This window comes from Phyllostomus hastatus, unplaced genomic scaffold, assembly GCF_019186645.2.
Source record: "Phyllostomus hastatus isolate PE091 unplaced genomic scaffold, TTU_PhHast_1.1 phas_contig_113, whole genome shotgun sequence".
Classification (NCBI taxonomy): domain Eukaryota; kingdom Metazoa; phylum Chordata; class Mammalia; order Chiroptera; family Phyllostomidae; genus Phyllostomus; species Phyllostomus hastatus.
In genome coordinates, this window is record NW_025333530.1 from 17,281,709 (window position 1) to 17,307,352 (window position 25,644).

Genomic DNA, 25,644 nt, shown 5'->3' on the forward strand with positions numbered 1-25,644 from the left:
TCGGATTGGACATCCCTGATAGTGTTTGGCATATGGTAGGTGCTTAATAAACCTTTGTTGTTTGAGGTTGAATTAAGACTATACAAGTAATTATAGTACAAAGGCAGAATGTGATATGAGGGCAAAAAATATTAAGTTTTAAAGAATTCAAAGGAGGGCAAAAGAGTATATCCAGTTGTGATAAGGAAGGACTTTGTGGAAAGCTATTTTTTGAATTGAGCCTTGAATAACAGGTAACATTTCAGTGGTGGCAGTGGAAAGGAGGGTTAACCCACTTGCGGGAAGTAGAATTAGCTAGGACTGTTGTTTGCTTGGAGCCTGTTAAGGATTTATGTAATGGGAAATGAGCTTGAAAAAATAAGACTGTTTGTTTTCAAAAATCACAACTACCAGGCTGCTTTACATGTAACTGGATAGGCAGTGACAGCCAGTAAAACTTCTTTTGAGCAAGACAGTGATATGAGTATAAAAGGATTTTAGGAAGACTAATTTGATAAAATAAGGGGTTTTGAAATAAGGGAAATGGTGTGAAGTGAATTAGGGAGCTGTCTTAGTATTTCGGGTAGGAAGTACTGGGAATTTGAGCCATGCATGGGGATTGATAGTAAAGATCTAAAGAAGGGAAAATATTAATGTTATTTTTATACTTAAGGCAACTTTGTTTTTCCAACTAATACAATATTTAATGTTTCCTTGATCTAGTTTAGTAAAAGTGAAAAGGGCTGAAATTTCCCTGTTGCCTTTTATCTTTAGTGTCATGTCTAAAAAAAGTCTAACTTTGTAGGTGCTAGAAATAAAGAAAATCTTAATAGGTATTAAAATTAGAGCTGAGGCATAACATAATATGTCTTGTTTTCACTTTATTTTAGCTTCACTTTCCCTGTATTGGTTCTTTTGTTTGTTTGTTTAATCTTTTTCTAGGAGGAAAACAATGTGGTTCATAACCAGAAAGTAGAAATATTGAGAAAAATGTTACGGAAAGAACAGGAACGGCTACAGGTACTAAACTAAGGAAGGGCTGTTTACAGGCCAAATTATGAGTTGGTATTTATTATAATCACAATCAAACAGTATTGTAATCAGTCCATCAGCTATTTGATTAAGAATAGACTTCTTCTCTATTTTCTTGCCATAAATAATTAGTATCAAAATATTTTTGTAACTTTTCAGTTATTACAGGAAGATTACAGCAGAACACCTGCCGAAAGATTGCTAAAAGAGATTCAAGAGGCCAAGAAACACATTCCTCAGCTGCAAGAGCAGTTATCCAAAGCCACAGGCTCTGCCCAGGTAGCAACACTATTAAAAGTACTACCCAGCTTTTTTGCTGGAGTGTATTCTTTGAGGAATGTGTAAGAGAATGTTGCAGTTGCCTTTTGAAAAAGTTACGTTGCTTTTCTAGCAGGAGGTCCTTTGTAAGATGTTACAGAACTAATGATTAACTAAAAGAAATGTGGGCTTCTGATTATTTGCTTGCTTATGATTTAGTATTTCTTTGTTCCACAATAATTCTTTTCTTTAAGTATTTTTTGTTGATTGTGATATTACAGTTTTCTCAATTTCTCCCTCTTTATCCCCCCTCTGCCTTGCCTCCCAAACCCTCCAGCATTCACCCCCTTAGTTCATGTCCATGGATTGTACATGTAAGTGTTTTGAGTCCTCTGTTTCCTATACCAGTTTTGATCTCTCCCCATCTATTTTATGCCTACTAATTATCCTCTTTCTTCCCTGTACCTTTTCCACCATTCCTCCCTTCTCCCTCCCCATTGAAATACCTGTGTGATCTCTGTTTCCCTGATTCTGTTTCTGTTCTAGTTGTTTGCTTAGTTTTTGTTTTCATTGTTTGTCCTTTCTTTTAGGTTCATTTGTTGATAGTTGTGAGTTTGTTGTCATTTTACTGTCCATAGTTTTTGATCTTCTTCAATTTCTTAGATAATGTTTCTTAACATTTCATATAATAAGGTCTTGATGATGACGAACTCCTTTAACTTGACCTTAGTCAAGTGCTGGGAAGCACTTGATCTGCCCTTCCATTCTAAATGAAAGCTTTGCTGGGTAGAGTAATCTTGGATGTAGCGCTTTGCCTTTCATGACTTCAAATACTTCTTTCCAGCCCCTTCTTGCCTGCAGGGTTTCTTTTGAGTAATCAGCTGATAATCCAATGGGAACTTCTGATAGGTAACTCTCTCCTTTCCTCTTGCTGCGTTTCAAGATTCTCTCCTTATCTTTAATATTGGGTAACTTGATGATGTGCCTTGGTGTGTTCCTCTTTGAGTCCAACTTCTTTGGGACTCTCTGGACTTCCTCGACTTTCTGGAAGTCTGTTTCCTTTCCCAGATTGGGGAGGTTTTCCTTCATTATTTGTTCAAGTAAGTTTTCAGTTTCTTGCTGTTGTTGTTCTCCTTCTGGCACCCCTATAATTCGAATGTTGAATGTTCAAGTTGTCCCAGAGAATCCTCAGCCTCTCCTCATTTTTTTGAATTCTTGTTTCTTCATTCTGTTCTGATTGGATGTTTCGTTCTTCCTTTGTTACAAATTGTTGCCTTGAGTCCTGGTTTCCTTCCTGTCACTGTTGGTTCCCTGAATATTTTGGTTTATTTCATTTTGGGTATCTTTCATTTGTTTTTTTTTTGTTTGTTTGTTTTTGTTTTTTTTAATTTTTATAGCAAGCTCAATGAGTTCTGTGAGCATTTTGATTACCAGGGCTTTAAAGTCTCCATCAGATAGGTTGGCTGTCTCCTCATCATTTAGCTTTCTGTCTGAAGTTTTACTCTGTTCTTTCATTTGGGCCATATTTTTTTGTCTCAGTGCACCTGTTAAATTGTAAGGGGGTGGAGCCTTAGGTATTCACCAGGGCAGGGCAACCCTCCTTGCTGTGCGGGAGGCGCTAGAGAGGAACAATGCAACTGGCTTGCTTGTCTCTAGCCCACTTTCCAGTGCACTCTCGTGTGACACTGGGAGTTTCTCCCATAGCGCCAACCGCTGTAGTCCACAGTGAGCTCTTAGTCTGAGTTTCCCATTCAGTCAACCCTGCTCATGCAGTTCGTTACCTCACTGCGGCTTCTTACTGGTCTGGTTTCTGGACTGTTGGACTGTTTCTTTGATTCCTTGGTGGTTGGAGTTCCATGCAGTTTGATTTTCTGGCACTTCTGGTTGTTTATTGATTTTAGATTGGTTGTTATCCTCCTTTTGGTTGTGTGAGGAAGTGAAGGGTTTCTCCCCATCTTGGCTTCCATCTTGGCTGGAACTCCCCACAATAATTTTTAAGGGAGTGTTTTTGCTTTGGTGGGACAAATTACTGAAATGTATTTAGATACATGTAATTGTTGTTTTGAGGTTCATTCTGCAATTATGTTTTTAAGTAGGGATATAAGATTTTACAAATGGACAGGCATTTTGCTAAGTACTTGGGCAAGCATTTTTCTAGTCTCTGTAACAACCCTCTGAGATTAGATAACTATATTGTCCCCCCCTACCTGTTTTACACTTAGAGAAACTCAGATTAAATAAATTATTTGAGAACATGTAGCTCAAAAGTGATGGAGCTGGAATTTAAGCTGACTTTGATGAATTTAAAGCACACTCACATTCTTAATGACTGTATTTTTATCATTTTAAAGTATATTGCAAGAGGCCCTGGCTGGGAAGCTCAGTCGTTTAGACCATCGTCCCTATACCCCAAGATTACAGGTTCAATTCCTGGTGAGGGCACTTACAAGAATCAACCAATGAATGCATAAATAAGTGGAATACCAAATTGATGTTTCTGTCTCACTCTTTCTTCCCCTCTCTCTCTAAAATGAAAATTTACAAAATGAAAATAAAATAAAATAAAATAGATATCAACAGACTTTGCTAAATAGAGGTAAGTGTAGAAATGATGGTCTCATAAAAAATAGCTCAGCATTTATATCTCAACTAGATTTAAATCCTATAATATTCAGATTTGGGGTATGAAAGGCTCCTTTTACTTCATTTTAAAGCAAAATGGTTCTGGTCGGTGTGGCTCAGTTGGTTGGAGCATCATCCTATAAACTAAAGAGTTGCTGGTTGGGTTCTTGGTCAGGGCACATGCCTAGATTTCAGGTTTGGTCCTTGGTCAGGGCACCTATGAGAGACAACTGATGAATATTTCTCTCTTATATCAATGTTTCTCTCCCTCTTCTCTCCCTCCTTCTTCCGCTCTCTAAAATCAGTAAATATGTCCTTGGATAAGGATACCCCCCCAAAAAAAAGCAAAATGGATAAGTTGCCTGTACCATTTAAAATGAGTAAAAGCTGTTGACTTGCTATTTTTCCTGTTATGTCTGTAAGTGAAAGCCAGAGTCATAGAAGTGAAAGGATGTAAGACCATCTAGCCTAATTAAAAATCATGCTATGGTTGTGAAAACTAGGACCTAAATTGGTTAAATGACTTATAGGTCACACAGTTACAAGGTCCCTTGACTTGCTGGTTTAGCATATGTTCAGTTATACATTAGTTATTTTTTCTTTATTTACAGTCCCATTAACTGTCTCTAATGTTACTTACATTTTATAACCACAGAATTAGTAGTTATTTATGTTTTTAACTTTCAAATCTTTAAGCATTCTTGATCGTGTGAAAATGTCCAACTTTTAGTGGTCTCCTTTGTAGTGCAACTCTACTTCTTTATGCAATCAAAAATGAAAGTTTTTATGTGTTTGTGTTTAATCTGTTTTAGGATGGAGCTGTAATTACTTCCTCCAAGCCTTTAGGTGACACATTAATAGTCAATGAGTTAGAGGCAGATCCTGGTAATGGAATAGGCAAAATTGACTACAACAGTGGAGATGTTTCTTGGCCGAGCAGTGACAATGCAAATGTAAGTGTTTATATCTTAATCTTCTTTTGTTCTTCTTTACAGCCTCTCTCTACATTTGAGGTTAAGTTACATGAGTTACAGGTGTGTTCTCTTATTGCTTACAATCTTTTTATCATTGCCATCTTTGATACAGCAATTTGATGAGCAGAATTTCTGGACACTATTGTATTGAGCTTTTAATTCCAGAGTTCGCCTTTTCCCTTGGACAGCTATTGTTAGATGTTTCTTTAGAAGACATGGAATTTCCCAGCAGGCATCTTGTTTGAGGGGAGAAATGTTAATAATGCCAGTGCATTTTTACTGAAATGAAAGGCCAGCTGTTGATATCTTTAAAAGCCTGTTAATATTCTATTTGTGGTCAGAGTAACTCAGTCTTGAATCATGGGGCACTTTGCCATTAGAAAGAGAATAAGACTTAGTTCTGTTAGACTTCAGTTAATAGCCCATGTTTAGTAACACTTTTCTTGATGAACCCAGACCTTGCCAGATGTACATGGATACTTGTTAAAAGAAGATATTTTAAGTTGAATATGATATGGCTCCACAGTCATATGTATTCAGTGTTACTCAGTAGTCTATAATGACTTAAGAATAGATCACCCTTCTAAAATATGATGAAGAAGGTAGTCTAAACCAGTGCTTTTAAAATTCATTCATGAAATCAATTTAGTTGTTTGGGACCAGCATGCCCAAAAAAAAGGAAATAAGAGTGCTTTACAGAATGGCAGCAAAGTAGATGAGACCTAAATCCACTTGCTTGTGCACCCAACTGGGACACTTAGCTGATCTTCCAAAAAACAAAATGAACAGCCAGCAGAATTGTAGCTGATAAGAAGTTTAGAAGCCAAACTGTGCAGAGGACGATTGGAAATGGGTAGTAAGGAGGTTTTATAGGCAGTTGGTGAAGGTTTCCGGGCATGGCACCAGAAACCACAGATACTGCAGAGGCAATATTGGAGGAGAGCTGGGCCAGTGATAGCAGCCTAGAAACACACTCCCCTCCCAGGGTGGAGTTTCCCAGACCCATTCCAGTATAGTCACTGAGGGCAAAAAAGGCAACAAACTCATTCACAGCTGGGCGTCACCCAAGGTGAGGCAGCAGTTGCCAGAGAGGAAAGTCCCAGAGAGTGGGGGCGTAATTCTGGCAGCTTCTGGGGCTGGGAGAAGAGGTGGGCTGCCTTGGCCATGACTGAGATAGACTCTGGATTTGCTAGAGTTGCAGTGTGGAAAGCCAGGCAGTGGCTCTAACAGAGACTTTTTGATTTTTGTTTTTATTTTTTAAATTTTATTTTAATTATTATTGAAGAACAATTTTCTATCTTTTGTTCTCATCCGAGCCCACCCACCCCTCCCCTCCCTCCCTCTCATTTCCACCTGCCCCTAGTTTTTTATCCATGTGTCCTTTATACTTGTTCCTGTAAACCCTTCCCTTTTCCCCTGAAATTCCCTCACCTCTTCCCTCTGAACACTCTCAGCCTGTCCTCTATTTCAGTGTCTTTGGTTATATTTTGCTTGTTTCTTTGTTTTGTTGTTTAGGTTCCTGTTAAAGGTGAGATCATATGGCATTTGTCTTTCACTGCCTGGCTTACTTTGATTAGCATAATACTTTCCAGTTGCATCCATGCTGTTGCAAAGGGTAGGAGCTCCTTTCTTTCTGCTGCATAGAATTCTATTGTGTAAATATACCATAGGTTTTTGATCCATTCATTTAACGATGGGCACCTAGGTTGCTTCCAGTACTTGGCTATTGTAAATTGTGCCGCTATGAACATTGGGGTGCATAGGTTCTTTTGGATTGGTGTTTCAGGGTTCTTAGGGTATAATCCCAGCAATAGAATTGCTGGGTCGAAAGGCAGATCCATTTTTAGTTTTCTGAGAAAAATTCCATACTGTTTTCTATAGTGGTTGTGCCAGTCTGCAGTCCCACCAACAGTGCACTAGGATCCCTTTTGCTCCACAACCTTTCCAACACTTGTTTGTTGTTTTGTTTATGATGGCCATTCTGACTGGTGTGAAGTGGTATCTCATTGTGGTTTTAATTTGCATCTCTCTAATAGCTAGCGATATTGAGCATCTTTTCATGTGGCTCTGGATCCTCTGTATGTCCTCCTATGAGAAGTGTCTATTCAAGTCCTTTGCCCATTTTTTAATTGGGTTGCTTGTCTTCTTAGAGTGGAGTTGTGTAAGTTCTTTATATATTTTGGAGATTAAACCCTTGTCTGAGGTATCATTGGCAAATATGTTTTCCTATACAGTTCGTTCTCTTTTTCTTTTAATACTGTTTTCTTCTGCTGTGCAGAAGCTTTTTATTTTGATGAGATCCCATTTGTTTATTCTTTCCTTTATGTCTCTTGCTCTGGGGGACATATCAGTAAAAATGTTGCTGCGTGGAATATCTGAGATATTCCTCTCTATGTTCTCCTCTAGGACTTTAATGGTGACATGGCTTATATTTAAATCTTTTATCCACCTTGAATTTATTTTTGTATATGGTGTAAGTTGGTGCTCGAGTTTCATTTTTTTGCACATAGCTGTCCAGTTCTCCCAACACCATTTGTTGAACACACTGTTTTTACTCCATTTTATGTTGCTGTCCCCATTGTCAAATATTAATTGACCATAGAGACTTGGGTTTATTTCTGGCCTCTCTGTTCTGTTCCTGCTCCATGTGCCTGTTTTTATGCCAGTACCAGGCTGTTTTGATTACAGTGGCCTTTTAATACAGTTTGGTATCAGGTATTGTGATCCCTCCTACTTAGCTTTTCTTTCTCAAAATTGCAGCAGCTATTCAGGGTCATTTATGGTTCCATATAAGTCTTTGAAGTGTTTGTTCTATGTCTATGAAATATGCCATTGGTACTTTAATAGGTATTGCATTGAATGTGTAAATTGCTTTGGGTAGTAATGGACATTTTGATGTTAATTCTTCTGATCTATGAACACGGTATATGTTTCCATTTGTTTGTGCCTGCCTTAATTAATTTCTTCAGTGTTGTGCAGTTTTCTGAGTACAGGTCTTTTACCTCCTTGATTAGATTTATTCCTAGGCATTTTATTTTTCTTTTTGCTATATCGAATGGGATTTTTTTCTTGATTTCTGCTTCTGCTGTTTCATTGTTGGTATACAAAAATGCCTTTGATTTCTGGATTGACTTTGTATCCTGCTGTTTTGCCAAATTTGTTTATTAGGTTGAGCAGTTTTTTGGTGGAGTCTATAGGATTTTCTATGTACACTATCATGTCATATGCAAACAATGACAGTTTTGTTTCCTCCTTTCGGATTTGGATGCCTTTTATTTCCTTTTCTTGTCTAATCACTGTGGCTAAAACTTCCAATACTATATTGAATAGAAGTGGTGAAAGTGGACAGCCTTGTCTTGTTCCTGATCTTAGGGGAAAAGATTTTAATTTTTACCCATTGAGCATGATGTTGGCTGTAGGTCTCTCATATATGGCCTTTATTATGTTGATGAATGCTCCCTCTATTCCCACTTCGCTGAGTGTTTTTATCATGAATGGGTGCTGTACCTTATCAAATGCTTTTTCTGCATGTATTCATATGATCCTGTGATTTTGTTTATGTGATGTATTACATTTACTGATTTACGAATATTGTACCATCCTTGCATTCCTGGGGTGAATCCCACTTGGTCATGGGATTTGATCTTTTTAATGTATTGTTGGATGTGGTTTGCCAAGATTTTGTTGAGGATTTTAGCGTGTATGTTCAACAGCTAAATGGCTGATATTGTCTTGAAGTATTCTTTCTTTGTTGTGTCTTTATCTGGTTTTGGGATTAGGATGATGCTGACTTCATAAAAAGAGATTAGGAGTCTTCCATCATTCTAGATTATTTGGAATAGTCTCTGAAGGATAGGGGTTAGCTCTTCCTTAACTGCTTTGTAGAATTCTCTTGTGAAACTGTCCAGTCCATGGCTTTGGTTTGTTTGAAGGTTTTTGATTACTGCTTCAATTTCATCTGCTGTTATTGGTCTGTTCAGTCTTTCTGCTTCTTTTTTTATTGAGTTTTGGAAGATTGTATTTTTCTAGAAAGTTGTCCATTTCATCTAGGTTTACAAATTTCTTGGCATACAGTTCTTCGTAATAATTTCTTACAATGTTTTGTATTTCTGTGGTATCTGTTGTAATCTCTCCTCTTTCATTTCTGATTGTGTTTATTTGGGTTTTCTCTCTTTTTTTCTTGATGAATCTGCTTAAAGGCTTGTGGATTTTGTTTATCTTTTCAAAGAACCATCTCTTGGATTCATTGATCCTTAGAATTGTGCTTTTAGTCTCTATGTCATTTAATTCTGCTCTGATCTTGGCTATTCCTTTCCTTCTGCTTGCTCTGGGCTGTCTTTGTTGTTGTTCCTCGAGTTCTTGTAGACGTAGGGTTAGGTTGTTTGTTTGAAATGTTTCTAACTTTTTTAGCTGGGCCTGTATCGCTATGAACTTTCCTCTCAGGACTGCCTTTGCTGTGTCCCATAAGTTTTGGGTTTTTGTGATTTTGCTTTCATTTGTTTCCGGAAACCTTTTGATTTCTTCCCTAATATCATTCTTGACCCATTCATTGTTTAATAGCATGCTATTCTATGTCCATGGTTTTGAGTTTTTCGGGTTTCTTCTCTTGGGGTTGGTTTCTAGTTTTAGTCTCTTGTGGTCAGAGAAAATGCTTGGTATAATTTCAATTTTCTTGAATTTGGTGATGCTTGCTTTATGTCCTATCATGTGGTCTGTCTTTGAAACTATTCCATGTGCATTTGAAAAGAATGTGTATTTAGCTTCTTTGTGATTAAGGGCTCTATATATTATCAGTTAAATCCATTTCCTCTAGGGCATTGTTCAGTGCCACAATATCTTTGTTGGTATTTTGTTTGGAAGATCTGTCCATTTTTAACAGTGGGGTGTTAAAAACCCCTACTATAATTGTTTTGCTGTCAATATCTTTTTTGAAGTCCTCTAAGATTTTCTTTATGTATTTCGGTGCTCTTATGTTGTGTGCATATATATTTACAATGTTTATGTCTTCTTGGTGGATTCTTCCCTTGAGTATTATGTAGTGACCTTCTCAGTCTCTCTTTATGGCCCTTCTTTTGCAGTCTATTTTGTGTGATATGAGTATAGCTACGCCGGCTTATTTTCCCTGTTCGTTTGCTTGGAATATTTGTGTCGAGCTCTTCACTTTCATTCTGTTTAGGTCTTTTGTTCTGAGGTGGGTCTCTTCAAGACAGCATATGTGTGGTTCACGCTTTATTATCCATTCACCTATTCTTTGTCTTTTGATTGGGGCATTTAATCCATTTACGTTTAAGGTTATTATTGATAGGTACTTATTCATTGTCATTTTTGTACCTATGTTTTTTTCTCTCTCTCTCTCTCTCTCTCTCTTTTTTCCTTCCTTTCCTTAAAGCAGTCCCTTTAGCGTCTCTTGCAGAGCTGGTTTGGTAGAGGTGTATTCTTTTAGACTTCTTTTGTCTGGGAAACTCCGTATGTGGCCTTCTATCTTGATTAAGAGCCTTGCTGGGTAAAGTAGCCTTGGTTGCAGGCTTCTGGTTCTCATTACTTGGAATATTTCTTGCCATTCTCTTCTGGCTTGGAGTGTTTCCATTGAGAAGTCAGCTGCTAACCTTATTGGGGCTCCCTTGTATGTTATTTCCTGTTTCTCCCTTGCTGCTTTTAAGATTCTCTCTGTCTTGGTATTTTGCCATTTTAATTATGTTATGTCTTGAAGTGGGCCTCTTTTGGTTCCTCTTAATTGGGACTCGGTGTTTCCTGGATTTGTGTTACTTTTTCTCTCATCAAATTAGGGAAGTTTTCCATTATTACTTTTTCAAATAGGTTTTCTATCCCTTGCTCTTCTTTTTCTGGTATCCCTATAATATGGATATTATCTTCATTCTTTCTGAACTTCTTTTCTTTTTCTTGCTCTTTCTGGATGTTTACTTCTGCTTTGTCCTCTAGCTCACTGATCCGATCTTCTGCTTCATCAGTCCTGCTTTTCGTTCCTTCTACTGTGTTCTTCAGTTTAGAAATTGTATTCTTCATTTCTTCTTGGCCCTTGTTGATAGTTTCTATTTCCGTTTTCTTGTTGATATAGCTGTCAGTGAGTTCATTGTAGCTTCCCTGTAGTTTCTGGTAGCTCATTGTGAGCTCATTGAGCTTCCTGACAATCATTGCTTTTTAACTCAATATCTGATAATTGAGTTGCCTGTATTTCATTTACATTCTTTCTGAGATTTCCTCCTTTCCTTTCATGTGGGGATTGTGTCTTTGTCTTCTCATTGTTCGTGAGACTCTTCTTGTCAGCCTCAGCTTCTTAAGTTGATCTGTTCTGACTCCCTGGGTTTGTTGTGTGAACTTCTTTGGTAGAATACCTGTGTGATTCAGTGGTGCAGTCTCCTTGATGTCTTGAGCTTCCTGGTCTTGGGCTGTCATTTAAGTTGGCTCTGTGTTTGCCTTTGGGTTTTGATTGTTGTTGGGTCTTTCTTGGGTGGTTCCTTCCCACCAGCTGATTAAATGAGGGTCACTCTGTCCACCACCTCTTGTATTTTGTTGTGCTGGTGAGGGCAGGTTGTGTTGAAGCTGTTTCTTCAATGTATAGAAGGTTTTGAGGATTCTCTTGTGCTCTTGTTCAGTTGTTTGTACTGGGTAGTGTCTCTACTGTTTAGTTGTATTTACAGATAGCTCCTGGATTGAAGTTTGTATGGTTTCCATTCCCTCCTTTGCCTTCTTCTGTTATCTATTAGTGGTTCCTTTTTTGTTGGGTTTCCTCTTCCAGTGGGTTTCCCGGTGTTCACTGCTTCTGCCTACTATTTTTTGTGACCATTTGAGGGGGGAGGCAAAATGGTTTAAGACAGCAGGAGAGTATTCTATGATATTTACAGTAGCAGGCAGTAGAGAAGAGATAGGAGAACCTTTGGCTATGTAGTGTTCACCATGATCTTCCACCCAAGTAGCTGATTTTTAGAAAGGATGGAAAGAAGATAAGACTCTTGTTGGGGAAGGAAGGATTGTGAGTTGGATGTAGAAAGCAGTGGGGTTGTGGGAGGTCAGAGTCTAAGGTAAGGTGAGAGTAAAGGACAGTAAATTGGTGTAGTGTGTGGGAGAAGAGAGTTAACCCCTACAGTAATAGAGTTTAGGAAACCATGAAGTGGCTAAGATCTGGGAGGGGTGTTTTGAAGTTTTTACAATTGCATGGAACAGCAATTATTTACAGTAATATTAGAGCAACAATCATATGACAGAATCTATTTGATCTAGATAACAAGAATAGGGAGTATAGAGCCTTTGAGTAGTGTCCTAATGGGACACAAGTGAAATGAAGGACAGTAAATTAGCAATACACTATGAAAGAGATATCAGGGCTAACCTGTCTAGTGATACAGTATAACCAGCCTAGCAAAGCAGACTATACAGAAAGAAGGGGAATACAAAAATACTATTAAAATAAAAGATGTAAGAATAATGAAAATAATAATAATAATACAAATATGCAGTAACTTGCAGGTTCTCTGTAGTTATAGAGTGAAATTTTTCTCACTGTCGCAGCTGTTGACATGCCCCTTTTTTGCGTTCAGCTCTGGTCTTTTCACTGTTCCAGGGTTGTTGTTTCTTTTTTGTTTTGTTTTTCTCACTTGCAGGTATTTAAGAAAAAAAAGACAGACGAAGCAAGAAGAGGTAAAATTGAGGGAAAGATAGGAAAAAGGGATAAAAGAAGAAAGAAGGAAAGAGAGGAAAAAGCCATTGAAGAGAAAAAAATAATAAAAATTAAAAAAGAAAAAATATTTAAAAAAGTAAAAATAGAATAAAATTAAAAAGCCTTTTGGTTTCAAAGTAGCCAAACCAGTTTTTCTGGTCTTGCTGGCTGCAGCAGGCTGAGAGGCGTTTGGTATGGCTTGTCTTTCTTCCCATCTGCACTTAGCCAAGTGCACTGTCTGGGGAGCTATTGTGGCACCTCCCCCTTCACCTTGGATGTAGGAACCACGCCTTTCCCCAGGGTTACCGCTGTGGGCTGGGTGCAGGCGTACACTCCCACGTGCACCCTTGGTCAGGCTGCCTCACCCTTCCTAGTCCTGGGGGGGTGCCCAGGGTATTCCACACAAGCACAACCTTCCTCGCAACCTCGGGATCGCTACCTGGCTGGGTAGCAGGGAGGCCGGAGCTATTGCTGTAGGAGAATTCCCCAAACAGTGTCTGTCTTTTCACTTTTCCTTTTTGAGAAATTCCTCCTACTCAAGCCTGTCACTCCATACAGTGGCCTGGCCTCTCCTGCAGCCCAGTTCTCCAGACGGACCAGTGACTATGGGGGTCCAGGCCCATTGCGAGACTTTCAATTCTGCTGGTGTCCACAGACCCCGAGGGTGCTCACAACCCCTGTGTGTTTGCTAGCAACTGGGTTTCTCCCAGTGCCACTCAGACTTTGGCCGGGGAGGGAGCAGTTGCCCCGGCTCTCTCCTAAGGACTCTGTGGCAAACCCGGCAGCGGGCATGGGGCCTGGGGCTGCAGCCCCCCTGGAACCCTCGCTGGTCCCTGGGATCTTATTGTCCTGAAGCTCTCTTCTTACCGTCTGGTGTTTTGGTTCTGCTTCAATTTTTGGTCCCTTATTTTCATACCTACTGAGGTATATTGGTTGTTTGCTCTTTTACTCTGTAGATCAGCTAGGATTTTCTCCTGTGTATAGGGGTAAGTGGAATGGTCTCCCTCCTACCCGGACACCATCTTCCTTCCCACCAAGACTTCTTTTAAAAGGGGAACTGAGGCACACAGGTCTGGGACCTTCCATGTGCCACTGCTGGGCAATGAGGAAGGATTGTCAGGACACCTCAAAATTGATCAAAGGGGTACAAAGCGTGGTGATTTATCAATGCCAGCCTGGAGCAACTGTGCAGAGAAGAGAGTGTGGGCCACACAGTGTTCTCAGCAGGTAGACTAGAAACTGGGCACATGGATTATTGAAGCCCAGACTGAGTCCTCATCCTTTCTGAACCATTGGAAAGGGAAAATGGAGCTCAATCTCCCCCACCCCCCACTACATCACGTGCAGGACCTGAGATTCTGCAAAACTGATTGGGCACACTTAACAATCAGCAGAATACAAGACAAGGTGGGAGTTGTGATTACCAGTAAGCCTTCTGGACGGGAGAACCCTCCAACAAAGGAGCTACCAACAAGAGAGCCCACCTACAACAAGAGAACCCACACAAACAGAAGATACGGCAACCCCAGAGCATCCAGACAAGGAGATCAAAGAGATCACACCACTGAGTCCCACAGGTCTATCTGGCAAAGGAGAGTAAGAGGATAACTTAAGGGAAGTGCAAGACGACATGAAATGCAATGATATTCAAATCATAGGAATACCAAAAGGAGAAGAAATGAAGCAAGGGATAGAAAACCTGTTTGAAAAAATAATGACTAAAACTTCTCTAACCTGGAGAAGGGAAAAGCCATGAAAATTCATCAGGTGCAGAGAGTCCCAGTTAATATGAACCCAGAGAGGCCTATTCTAATACACATCATAATTAAAATGCCAAATTTTAAAGACAAAGAGAGAATCCTAAAAGCAGAAAGAGAGAAACAGGTAACAACATACAATGGAGCTTGGATATGCCTAGCAGGTGTTATCTCAGCAGAAACACTACAAGCCAAAGGAAAATGGCAAGAAATAATCTAGTAATGAAAAACAAAGGCCTGCAACCAAGATTATTCTACGAAGCAAGGCTGTCATTTAAAATGGAATGTGAAATAAGGAGTTGCCCAGACAAAAGCTTAAATGATGCACCTCCACCAAACCAGCATTTCAAGACATACTGAAGGGATTGATTTAAGAAGATGAAGATACAGAGTGAGAGAGAAAGGAACCAGAGGTACAAAAGGAAAACTGGGAATGATTAAGGGGCCTTTGAGTAGTAATATTAAATGGAAATAGATTAAATGCTCTGATCAAAAGACTAGGTTAGCTGAATGGATAAGAAAACATGATCCACATGTATGCTATCTACAACAGACCCACTCAGAACAAAAGACCTGCACAGACTAAAAGTGAAGGCTTAGAAAAAATATTCCAAGCAAATGGACAGAAAAAAAAAAAAAGCCGAAGTAGCAATATTTACATCAGAAAAAATAGATTTCAAAACAAAGGTCATAAAAAGAGACAAAGGTCATTTCATAATTCTCAAGGGAAGCGTGCATCAGGAAGACAATTGTAAACCTATTTTCACCCAACACACGATCACCCAAATAGATAAGGAAAATCTTGGAGGACTTTAAGAAAGATACAGACAGCAACGTACTCATAGTATTTGAGTATTAACACACAACTGTTGTCAATGGACAGATCTTCCAAACAAAAATCAACAAGGATATATTGACACTGAATGATACACTAGATCACATGGGCTTAACTGATATGTACGGAACTTTTCACAATGAAGAAGCAAAAATACACATACTTTTCAATAGCATATGGAATATTTTCAAAGGCAGATCACATGATAGTATACAATTTAAGCCTCAAGAAAGTCAAGAAAATTAAAATCATATTAAGCATTTTCAATGCATATTAAGTATAACATGCATATGTTATATTAAGAATAAACAATGGCTTGAAACTAGAAATCACCCTCAAGGAAGAAACTAAAAAACAGTCAAATATATCGAGACTGAATAACATGTTATTAAACAGTGAAAGGGATAAAATAAGATCATGGAAGAAATCAAAAAGTTTCTGGAAACAAATGAAAATGAACACACAACAAACCAAAACCTATGAGACATAGCGAAGGCAGTCTTGAGAGGGAAGTTCATACCTTTCAGGCCTATCAAAAAGATAGAAACTTTTCAAATAAATTACCTAACCATATATCTACAAAAACTACAGGAACTACAACAAACAAAGCCAAGAGTGAGCAGAAGGAAGGAAATAGTCAAGATCAGAGTAGAATAAATGCCATGGTGACTAAAACAACAATTCAAATGATTGATGAATCCAGAAGCTGGTTCATTGAAAAGATAAGCAAACTCGATAAGTCTTCAACTGGAGTCATCAAGGAAAATAGAGAGGACCCCAATAAGTAAAATCAGACATGAGAGAGGTGAAATTACAACCAATACCGGAAATCAAAAGGATTGTAAGAAATTACTATGAACAGCTCTATGCCAGGAAATTTGAAAACCTGGGTGCAATGGACAAATTTCTAGAAACATAATCCTCCAAAACTCAGTCAAGAAGAAGTAGAAAAAAGAAGCAGAAACCCTGAATAGACCAATAACAACTAGTGAAATTGAAGTAGTAATAAAAACCCTTCCAGCATACAAGAGCCATGGACTGGACGGAGTCACTGGAGATTATTACCAAACATTTAGAGAAGAGCTAACTCCAATTCTTCTCAAACTATTACAGAAAATCAAGAAGATGGAATACTCCCAAACTCTTTTTTATGAGGCCAGTATTATCCTAATTCCAGCACCAGATGAAGGCACAACAAAGATAGAAAACTACAGGTCAATATTGCTGATAAACATAGACACTAAAATCCTCAAAAAAATTTTGGCAAACCATATCCAGCAACACATTAAAAATATCATATACCATGACCAAGTGGGACTCATCCCAGGGATGCAAGGATAGTATAATATATACAAATCAATAAATGTAATACATCACATAAATAATACAAAAAAATAACCCACCAATGATCATATGAACAGATGCTGAAAAAGCATTTGTTAAGGTACATCACCCATTTATGATAAAAACACTCAGTACAGTGGGAATAGAGAGAGCAAACTTCTACATAATAAAGGCCATATACGGGAAACCTATAGCTAACACCATACTCAACAAGAAACAACTAAAAGCTTTCCCATTACAACTGAGGACAAGATAAGGATGTCTTCATTAGCACTCCTATTGTACACAACATTGGAAGTTCTAGCCACAGTGATCAGAAGAGAAAAATAAATGGATCCAAATTGGAAAGGAGGAAGTAAAGCTATCACTGTTCGCAGATGATATGACAGTTTGCATAGGAAACTCTATAGCCATGTCTGATGTTCCTCAGTGGATTTAGTGCCAGTCTGCGATGGTAAATGGTCACCGGTTCAATTCTCACTCAGTGCTCATGCCTGCGTTGCAGGCCAAGTCCCAAGTAGGGTCACAGTCAACCACACATTGATGTTTCTCTCCATCTCTTTCTACCTCCCTCCCCTGCCCTCTAAAAATAAATAAATAAAATCTTTTTTAAGAAAGAAAACCTTATAGATTCCACAGAAAAACTACCCAATCTAATAAGTGAGTGTGACAAAACAGTGGGATTCAAAATCAGTATTTAGAAATCAAAGGCCTTTTTGTACACCAGTAATGAAATACAAAAAAAAAAAAAAAACCATTTTAAAAAGATTTTATTTATTTATTTTTATGGAGGGAAAGGAAGGAGAAAGAGAGAGAGAGAAACATCAATGTGTGGTTGCTGGGGGTCATGGCCTGCAACCCATGTATGTGGCCTGACTGGGAATCGAACCTGCGACACTTTAGTTCACAGCCCATGCTCAATCCACTGAGCTATGCCAGCCAGGTCAAAACCATTTTTTTTTTTTTTAAGAAAAAGAATTCTATTTAGTATAGCAACTGGAAAAATGAAATACTTCTGAATAAACCTAGACAAGGAGGGTAAAAGACCAGTACTCAGAGAACTACACAACACTGAAGAAGGAAATTAGAGAAGACACAAATAAATGGAAGCATGTAAGATGTTCATGAATTGGAAGAATTAACATGATCAAAATGTGCATGCTACTCCAAACAATCTATAGATTCAATGCAATCCCTATCAAAATACCAATAACATATTTCACAGTTGGAGAACAAATATTTAAAAAATTTATGTGAAATCATAAACAACCCCAAATAGCCTCAGCAATTTTGAGAGAGAACAACAAAGTAGGAGGGATCTCAATGCCTGATATCAAGGTATATTATAAGACAAGTGTAATCAAAACAGTCTAATACTGACATAAGAACGGACACATAGACCAGTGGAACATATTAGAGAGCCCAGAAATGAACTTGTGTCAATACGGTTAGTTAATATTTGACAATGGGCCCAGAACATAAAATGGAGTAAAAACAGCCTCTTCAATAAATGTTGTATATGTAAAAAAAAAAAAAAATGAAAGTAGACCACCAGTTTATACCATATACCAAAATAAATTCAAGATGGATAAAAGACTTCAATATAAATCATGACACCATAAAAGTCCTAGAGGAAAACATAGGCAGAAAAAATTCAGATATCCCATGAAGGAATATTTTCACTGATACATCTTCTAGTGCAAAGGAAAGAATAAAAAAATGAGACTAAACTAAAAAGCTTCTGCACAGCTAAAGAAAACATTATCAAAATGGAAAGGGAACCAACCATATGGGAGAACATATTTGCCAATACTTCAGACACAGGTTTGATCTCCAAAATATACAAAGAACTCATATGACTTCACACCAGGAAAGCAAACAATCCAACTCAAAAATGGGCAAAGGGCCTGAACCGACACCTCTCCAAGGAGGACATACAGACAGCCCATAGGCATATGAAAGGATGCCCAACGTCATTAGCCATTACAGAAATGCAAATTGAAACCACAATGAGATACCACTTCATTCCAGTCAGAATGACCATCATAAGCAAATCAACAAAGAAGTGCTGGAGAGGTTGTGGAGAAAAGGGATCCCTAGCACACTTTTGGTGGGAGTGTACACTGATGTACCCACTGTGGAAAACAGTATGGGATATCCTCAAAAAACTAAAGATGGAATTGCCTTTCCATCTAGCCATCCCGTTGCTGGGACTAGACCCTAAGAATCCTGAAACACCGATTCAAAAGAACCTGTGCACCCCAATATTCATAGTAGCGCAATTTACAATAGCTAAGTCTTGGAGGCAAGGTAAGTACCCCATCAGTAAATGAGTGGATCAAAAACCTATCGTGCATTTACACGATGGAATAGTACGCAGCAGAAGGAAGGAACTCCTATCCTTCGCCACAGCATGGATGGAACTGGAGAGCCTTATGCTAAGTGAAGTGTGCTGCACAGTGGAAGACAAATACTATATGATGTTACATATAAGTGGAATGTAATAAAAAAAAGAAACAATTGAGCAAAATAGAACTAGAGATATGAAAATGAAGAAAGTGAAAGTGACCATAGGGGACCAGGGAGGGTTATAATGGGGGAAAGATGTGGAAGGCACAAGCAAAGGAACACAAATAGAGTATTCATAGACTAGAACAATGGGAGTGATTGACTGTGGAAGTGTAGGAGTGGGATGGGGGTGAGCAATGGGGAAAAGGGAAGGACAGCTGTAATTGGACAACAATAAATAAAAAATTAAGAGTTCTTTACATGTTGAAGTGGTGTTACTTCTTGTGATATTATATATACATGTATGTATGTTTGTGAGTGTGTAGACAAGTGGGGATCCCATAAAAACCCAGAATTACCTTCTGGAGGTTGTGTACCTTTGTAGTCCAGCTCCTACCTCTAGATCAGTGTTCTAGGAACCCATCTCTGTGAGTGTACAGTTGGCGTTGTTGTGAGAAGCTGCATTCAGCTTCAGTGAATTTTTTTGTAGACTCGAAATTCAACACATTTGCCCATTTCATTTCATGATGGGTAATTTACAGGCACACCTGCCTACACTGTGCTAAGTGTTCAGTTTTTGACCGAAAAGAGCATAACTCCCATTTCCTACTCTCCCTATTTGCCAGATCTTGCCTTGAGTGACTTTATTTTGTTTCCCTGGTGGAAAAAGTCTTTAAAAGGGAACAGTTTGCTGATGTCAAAAGAAGTGAAACAAAAAATTCAGGAGCACTAAGGCATCATAATCGACAAGTTCAAAAACTGTTTTGAGCAGTAGAAAAAAAGTCACAGTGAGTGTATTGTATCAAATGTAGAGTACTTTGAAGGTGCCTGAAGTTTAAACATGTAAGAATAAATACATAATTTTTTGTAAATAAATTCTGGGGTTTTTGTGTCTCCACTTGTATATGTGAATATATGTATACACACATACACAGAGACACACCGATATATGCTGATTAACAATGTAAAATTTCTTCCTTAAGGTTGTGGTTAAAAAAATAAAGTTTTTATATATATAAATAATACAGCTTTATATATAAAGCCACTTGTTTAAGCAATCATTTTAGCCATGTTTTGAGGCTTAGGCCCAATGACTCAGTTCCCCATGCAGAGAAGTTATGAAAGTTTAGTTTATTATTTTTGAAAGATGATATAGGAGTGTAATAATTGGATAGGCTAAAGGTTTTAATGAAAAATTCATTTGTGACTCAAGAAAAAAAATTAATAGCTCACATTTATTGAGCATTAACACCATATGCTATAAGTGTTTTAACATTCTGTAGCTTTGTTAATTATCAAAACAACCATGTGATACAGTACTGTTTTTATCGTAATTTTAGAAAAGAAAAAACTGAGGCCAAATGGAGTTAACTAGCCAAACTTACCCAGGTAATAAGTGATCTACTTCTACCTAGGCTGCAAAGCCAGCACTCTAAATATAAACAAGGGGCTTTTGTATGAAAATGGGTAACATTTTGGGAAGCAGTAAAAATTTTCCTTGTATATTAGCATCATGGAGGAAATAGCTATAGTTTCTTTTAGAAACACTGTTGAGACCAGGGCTTCAACTTGTTCTGGAAGTATTGCTTTTGGGAATCCTTTTCATATTCTCCTTTTTATTTTAGTGCTACTTCTCTCTACTTTTGTGGCCTGTTTCCATCATTAGATGGAAAGTTTTTTTAGAGCCCAGGGGCCATCTTATGTACCTTTATGTTCCCAAAGCTGGCAAATTACATACATTTAGAACAAATGATAAGAAAGAAAAATGTGAATTTTATCTTATATTTAGAGGAATGTTACAGTAACATCCGTGGCTTAGATATATAACTTTATAAAATAGAGTGATTTGGCAAGTGTAAAAACAGGGATTCCAGTGAATTAAGACTGTTTGAGATGTAATTGGTGTTTATGAAGTGTTTGAACAGACAGCAAAATTATTGAAGAGTTTGGGTGTTGTATTCAAAAGAGAGGTACAAATAGAAACATGTCAAAATGAAAAATGAAGTGGAATAAGGAGTCAGGTAGATCTGTAAGAAAAGATGACTGCTTGGCTTAATAGGAACTTAAATGTGTGTTGAATAGCTAATAAATAGTCATCATTTAGTGAATACCTGCCTTTGTGTCAGCACTTAATACTTTACAGATAGTTTTTTTAGCTCTCACAATAATCTTCAAGAAGCATTATTACCACTTTATAAACCAGGAAACTGAGACCAAATAAATGGATATTGTAGAGATCCAGGTGAGAGATGATACGGTGTACATTACAATATGTACTGAACACATAATAAAGAAGCTTAATTTCTTCATGTGTCTGTTTGAAGCTAAGATGTGCTACTTGTAGCTAATGAGATTCCATGTTTGTTTCAGGTGAACTGTGTTAAAATGGTAGGAACCAACTGATGTTTTTATCTTTTAAATCAATGCTTCTTTTTTTTCCCCATTTTCTGCTCATGTTATAAAATAATCTCCCTGTGGTGTTTGTGATATTATCATCATTGTAAAATTCCCTCCTTTTGTTCGCTTGAAAGATGATTTTAAAGAATACCCACATACCCAGTTATCACAAGATAAGCTACTTTGAAAAGTAGAGACTAGCATAATGGTTTTCCCAGCCTCGGCAATCATCAACAGGTGTTCAAATTTGTCTATAACCCCTATTCGTCATTCACTAATACTGGAGTAATAATGGAGTATTTTAAAGTAAAATCCAGTACATTATTTCTTTTTTTTTTTAAGGTTTTGTTTATTTTTATACAGAGGGGAAGGAAAAGAGAAAGAAAGGGAGAGAAATATCAGTGTGTGGTTCCCTGTCACGAGTCCCCCACCAGGACCTGGCCTGCAACCCTGGCATGTGCCCTGACGGGGAATGGAACCCATGACCCTTTGGTTTGCCGGCCTGCAGTGAGACCTCTGAGCCACACTAGCCAGGGCCCAACACATTATTTCATTAATACACAACTTAAAGAGAAAAATCTTAAAAATTTAGCCATATTACCATAATCAAGTCTTTAGAATTAATGTCTTTTTTTAAAAACTGTTATTTATAGCCCTGGCTGGCATAGCTCAGTGGATTGAGCACGGGCTGCGAACCAAAGTATCGCAGGTTCGGTTCCCAGTCAGGGCACATGCCTCGGTTGCAGGCCACAGCCCCCAGCAACCGCACATTGATCTCTCTCTCTCTCTCTCTCTCTCTCTCTCTCTCTCTCTCTCTCTCTCTCTCCCTCCCTCCCTCTCTCTCTCTCTCCCTCTCCCTCCCTCCCTCCCTCTCTCCCCTCTCCCCCTCCCTCCCTCCCCCACCTTTTCTCTCTAGAAATAAATAAAATCTTTAAAAAAAGATGACTTTAAAAAAAAAACAAAACTTACTTATTTTGTTGTTCTTCAAGCACAGTTGCTCCACTCTCCCCTACTCCGCTCACCTCCAGCTCCCACCCTCAATTCTGTTCCCCTTTGACTTTAACCATGGGTACTTTATATATGTTCCTTTTTTTAAAAAAAAGGTTTGCTTATTTATATTTATTTTTAGAGAGGGAAGGGGAAGAGAAAGACAGAGAAAGAGAAACATCTATGTGCAGTTGCTGGGGGCCGTGGCCTACAACCCAGGCATTTGCCCTGGCTGGGAATTGAACCTGTGATACCTTGGTTTGCAGCCTGCGCTCAGTCCACTGAGCTATGCCAGCCAGGGCTATATGTTCCTTTTTTTAAATATATATATTTTATTGATTATGCTATTACAGTTGTCCCATTTTTTTCTCCCCTTTATTCTCCTCCAGCCTATACCCTCCTCCCACCATCATTCCCCCATTTAGTTCATTTCATGTCCATGGGTCGTACATCTGAGTTTTTTGGCTTCTCCATTTCTATATTATTCTTAACCTCCCCATGTCTATTTTGTGCCTACCATTTATGCTTTTTATTCCCTGTACCTTCTTCCTCATTCTCCCATTTCCCCCTCCTGGCTGATAACTCTCCATGTGATCTCTATTTATGAATCTGTTCCTGTTGTAGTTGTTGCTTAGTTCCTTTTTGTTTGTTTATTTGTTTAGGTTTGGTTGTTGATAGTTGTGAGTTTATAGTCATTTTACTGTTCATATTTTTTATCTTCTTTTTCTTAGAGAAGTCCCTTTAATATTTCATATAAGGGTTTGGTGATGATAAAATCCTTAAACTTGACTTTATCTGGGAAGCACTTTATCTGCCCTTTCATTCTAAATGATAGTTTTGCTGGATAGAGTATTCTTAGATGTAGGTCCTTGCCTTTCATGACTTCAAATACTTCTTTCCAGCCCACTCTTGCCTGCAAGGTTTCTTTTAAGAAATCAGCTGATAGTCTTCTGGGAACTCCTTTGTAGGTAACTATCTCTTTTTCTCTTGCAGCTTTTAAGATTTTTTCCTTATCTTTAATTTTGGGTAATGTAAATATGATATGCCTTGGTGTGTGCTTCTTTGGGTCCAACTTCTTTGGGACTCTTCTTAGCTTACTAGACTTCCTGAAAGTCTGTGTCCTGTGCCACATTGGGGAAGTTCTTCTTCATTATCTTTTCAAATAAGGTTTCAGTTTCTTGCTGTCCCTCTTCTCCTCTGGCACCCTTATGATTCGGATGTTGGAACTTTTAAAATTGTCCCAGAGGTTCCTCAGCCTCTCCTCATTTTTTTGAATGCTTGTTTCTTCATTCTGTTCTGGTTGAATGTTTATTTCTTCCTTCTGTTCCAAACCGTTGACTTGAGTCCGTTTCCTTCCCTTCACTGCTGGCTCCCTGTGGGTTTTCTTCTATTTTACTTTTCATAGCCTTAATTTTTCCTCTCTTTTTTGACCACACTCAGCTGTTTCTGTGAGCATACTGATTATCAGTGTTTTGAACTCTTCACCACTTAGTTGTATTTTTTGTGGAGCTTTGATGTGTTCTTTTACTTGGGCCAATCTTTTTTTGTTTGTGCTCACCTGTTACATAGTAGGGGTGGAGCCTTAGTTATTTACCAGGGCAGGGCAACCCACGTGGCTGTGTTGTGGTGCTGTATGTGGCAGAGGGGTCTGAGAGGAACAATGCTGGTTGCTCAACTCTGGTCAGGCTTCCAGTCATTTCTTCTGCAACCCACAGGCAAATTGGGGCCTTTTGGGGCTGGATGGTTTTGTGTACATTCTAGGACCCTGGGCCTCTCTACAGTGAACTCTCTTGCGAGGCTGGGACTTTCTCCCACCACCTCAACCTCCAGAGCATTTTTTCAGTCAGAGGTTTTGAGGCTTTATTTAACCCCCCTGGAACCTTGGGTTGAGAGGTCTGTCTCACTTCCCACTTGTTCCTCCTGGTTTATCCACACACAAGTGTGAAAATGCCCACTGCCAGCTGCTACCTTACTCCAAGTCCTCTCTACCCCACCTCCCTATCTCAGGCCCTTCTACTGGTCTGGCTGAATGTTTTTTTTTTTAACTCCTTAGTTGTCAGACTTAGGTACACTTTGATTTTCTGACAGTTCTGGTAATTTTTTTTGTTTTTAAATTTGTTGTCCTTCTTTTGGTTGTGCAAGGAGGCAAAGTGTATGTACCTATGCCTCCATCTTGGCCAGATGTCAGTTTGTTCCTATACCTGTACCTTGATGACCCTTCCCTTTCCATCCCTCATTATCCCCCTTCCCATTGCCCTCTGGTTACTGTCACTTTGTTCTTGACTTCAGTCTTTCCTGTTCTGTTTTTATCATTTCTTTGTTTTGTTCCTTAGGTTCCACTAATAGGTGAGATCATATGGTATTTGCCTTTCATTGCCTGGCTTATTTCACTTAGCATAATGCTCTTCATTTCCATCCATGCTGTCCTGAAAGGTATGAGTGTCCTCATTCTCTGCTGTATTGTACTATTCCATTCTGTAAATGGGCCACAATTTTTTGATCAGCTCATTTACTAAGGGCACCTAGGGTGCTTCCAGTACTTGGCTATTGTAAATTGTGCTGCTATGAAAATTGGGGTACATAGGTTCTTTTGAATTGGTGTTTCAGGACTCCTAGGTTATAATCCCAGCAGTGGAATTGCTGGGCCAAAAGGCAGTTTCATTTTTAGTTTTCTGAGGAAATTCCACACTGTTTTCCACAGTGGCTACACTAGTTTTCATTCCCACCAACAAGTGTACTAGGGTTCTCTTTTCTCCACAACCTTGCCAGCACTTATTGTTTGTTGATTTGTTTATGATGGCTGCCACCCACCACCTCAACCCCCATAGGTTTTTTATTCTGACCGGTATGAAGTGCTATCTCATTGTGGTTTAAATTTGCATCTCTCTAATAGGTAGTAATGCTGAACATCCTTTGATATGTCTCTGGGTCCTCTGTATATCCTCCTTGAAGTTTCTGTTCAGGTCCTTTGCCAGTATTCTAATGGATTTTCCGTCTTCCTGGAGTGGAGTTGTGTGAGTTCTTTGTATATTTTAGAGATCAAACCCTTGTCAGAGCTATCATTGGCAAGTATATTTTCCCGTAAGATTGGTTCCCTTCATTTTGCTGATGTTTTCTTTAGCCATTCATAAGCTTTTTATTTTGATGAAGTCTCATTTGTTTATTTTTTAACTATTTTTTATGGATTATGATATTACAGTTTTCTATGTTTCCCCCTTTCTCCTTCACCCTGCCCCCCTAACTCTCCTGTACCCCCTCACCCCCGCTTTGTTCATG

The 25,644-nt window shown here is 38.5% G+C and overlaps 1 protein-coding gene across 6 annotated transcripts in view; it reads left to right on the forward strand.

Annotated features, from left to right (window-relative positions):
- Window positions 1-25,644, forward strand: part of ARHGEF12 (Rho guanine nucleotide exchange factor 12) — a 217,435-nt gene that overhangs the window by 98,596 nt on the left and 93,195 nt on the right. For all 6 annotated transcript variants that reach the window (XM_045838908.1, XM_045838881.1, XM_045838897.1 and 3 more), the window contains 3 exons: window positions 922-999; window positions 1,171-1,290; window positions 4,704-4,844. In XM_045838908.1, coding sequence (XP_045694864.1) covers window positions 922-999; window positions 1,171-1,290; window positions 4,704-4,844 — 339 coding nt within the window. The remainder of the gene's footprint in view (window positions 1-921; window positions 1,000-1,170; window positions 1,291-4,703; window positions 4,845-25,644) is intronic.